The following is a 2,062-nucleotide window of genomic DNA, read 5'->3' on the forward strand; positions in this document are numbered from 1 at the left end:
AAAACTAAGTGCTGGCAAAACGGGGTTGTACAGTAAATATTAACAGATGGCTCACCAATATGTAGTATGCACAATTTTGCATAGAACAAATACATGTACTACTAGAAACAGAATTTTTTTTTCAAACTTTTCATAATTTACTTATCCTGACTAGGGATAGCTATGATATCTTGGATATTTTCAACATGTAGGAAAATACTTCTAATACATGTAGAAATAGCTTCTATTCTTACTAAAAGTTAGAATTTGTTTTGGTTGCAAGAGTCTGACAAGCCCACAACTAAGACAGAATGCACTGACTCATGCATACTGCAGGTGGCACACTTGTTTGATATTTGCCACACCGCTTCACACTGAAGGATATTTGAAAGAAATACATGTAAAATATTTCCATTTAAGGTATTTATTTAAAATTTTAAATAAGATTTACATTTTATAAATACATAGATAAATAAATAGACATAAAAACAATAGTGCAATTTTCCAAACTTTCTACATACATAAAGCATAAAGCATACAAAGAGGGGGTGGTAAGTTAATAAACAGAGCGTTTGATGCAAACAATTTGAGGACAAAGATGCTGTAGTTTTCAGCATCAGGTGAATCAAAGTTTAGTGACCCATCGTCAGACCAGGCCAAGCCTTTTGATTCTTTGAAGTCGTTGCCTTTATTCATTTCTCCTCATCGTTTCTTGCTGCAGAGAAGAAGAATCAGAAAAAAATTATAAATATTTTGTGGTTTGAACTCTAGACTTTAAAATTGTACATCTGTATATTATATTATATTACGGAAAGGTTCAAGCTAAATCTTACTTTGACATGATCCTCTGAATTATTTTCTTCACCCACAGAGCCTCAGGGTCCAGGCAAACTTCTTGGCCGTTCTTTTTAAGAGTGGCACTGCAACACAAAGTGAAAACAATGAGTTTTCATATACCAATGCAATTACAACGATAAAAATCATCATCAACATCATCAGAATGAGGCAGGAAATTGGTTCTTACATGATCTCAGTCTCCTCGCAGTGAGAGTTGGCAGGAATCAGCTCCACTTTCTCTATGTGGCGCCCTATGGGTCTGCTCTCAGTCTGGATGCAGCGGCAGTGCAGCTCCACTCCTAAGCTTCTCAGGCTCATTCCTGTGTGGAGATTACAAATTAATATGGTCACAAAGTCCAGATAAATCCCAGTCCACATAAGCAAAACTGCCAAAGGAGTTATAGTTTTATAAACTAAAAAAAACTGAGGCTTACCTTCGCTGATGGTGGGGAAGGTCAAGAAGATTAAGATAGAGAGGGTAATAATGTTGCTTTTCCTCATTTTGGCTTCAAAAAATTCTGTAACTAATTCACTTGTGAGAAGGGATAAGAACTTTCTAATAAATATTTCTTGACAACAAAAAGATTTCTTCTATTCTGCAACAGACGTCTTTCTCTCTGTTCCTCTTGTCCTCTGCTCTTCCAGGTTTTGCTGCTTTCTCCAGCTGCTGTTTGAATCTGGCGGAGAGAAGTCCCAGCTTTTATTCTCGTGGAAGTGACTCACTTCCCCATGCCAGAGTGTTGTGCAAGACAGGAATCACAGAGTGGGAATTTACGCTGCTTCATTTCACTGTCTCTCATTCAGACCTGTCACAAGGAAAAACACAGACTGTAATAACTGAGTAATGCATAACTGCTTTTTTACATATGTCTATTGTTTTGTTAGCATATTGTACCTGTGCACTGACAAATTGTGTGTATTAGAGTACAATTTATAATGGTTTGGTAGATGATAGATAATAAAAAGAATTATACTTATAGCATGTGGATTAATGGGGGTGAATGATAACTATCTGAATATCTGCTGGCCTGCTGGCGTATCTATTACTCCCACTGTCATATCACATAAATCTTCAGACTGTATAAACACATGTCTTCGACTGAGCACCTGCAGCACCTGAATACCAACGAGAATACGGAGAGGGAAATCATTTTGGCCGTTATAAACCGTTGACATTTTTATGTCCTTACAAGCATGATTTTGCAAGAAGATTAACAGACTTATCATCAGTGAATTTATCAAACTT

General features: G+C 36.6%; 1 protein-coding gene across 1 annotated transcript; it reads right to left on the reverse strand.

Moving 5' to 3' along the window:
- Window positions 1–497: 497 nt before the first annotated feature.
- Window positions 498–1,507, reverse strand: cxcl8a (chemokine (C-X-C motif) ligand 8a). Its single transcript, XM_032561942.1, has 4 exons — window positions 1,251–1,507; window positions 1,004–1,136; window positions 813–899; window positions 498–694 (listed from the first exon to the last, which is right to left on the reverse strand). The coding sequence occupies exons 1-4, from the start codon at window positions 1,315–1,317 to the stop codon at window positions 682–684; spliced, it is 300 nt and encodes a 99-aa protein (XP_032417833.1). The 5' UTR covers window positions 1,318–1,507; the 3' UTR covers window positions 498–681.
- Between the last annotated feature and the right edge of the window lie 555 nt (window positions 1,508–2,062).

Source organism: Xiphophorus hellerii, chromosome 5 (genome assembly GCF_003331165.1).
Source record: "Xiphophorus hellerii strain 12219 chromosome 5, Xiphophorus_hellerii-4.1, whole genome shotgun sequence".
NCBI classification, from domain to species: Eukaryota; Metazoa; Chordata; class Actinopteri; order Cyprinodontiformes; family Poeciliidae; genus Xiphophorus; species Xiphophorus hellerii.

What these genes read in the sequence shown, in the direction of transcription:
- cxcl8a (XM_032561942.1), bottom strand. Translation starts at nt 1,317, where the DNA reads ATGAGGAAAAGCAACATTATTACCCTCTCTATCTTAATCTTCTTGACC. An exon ending in CTTCCCCACCATCAGCGAAG is followed by an intron (nt 1,137 to 1,250) that starts GTAAGCCTCAGT and finishes ATCTCCACACAG; the next exon opens with GAATGAGCCTGAGAAGCTTA. An exon ending in TGCGAGGAGACTGAGATCAT is followed by an intron (nt 900 to 1,003) that starts GTAAGAACCAAT and finishes TTTGTGTTGCAG; the next exon opens with TGCCACTCTTAAAAAGAACG.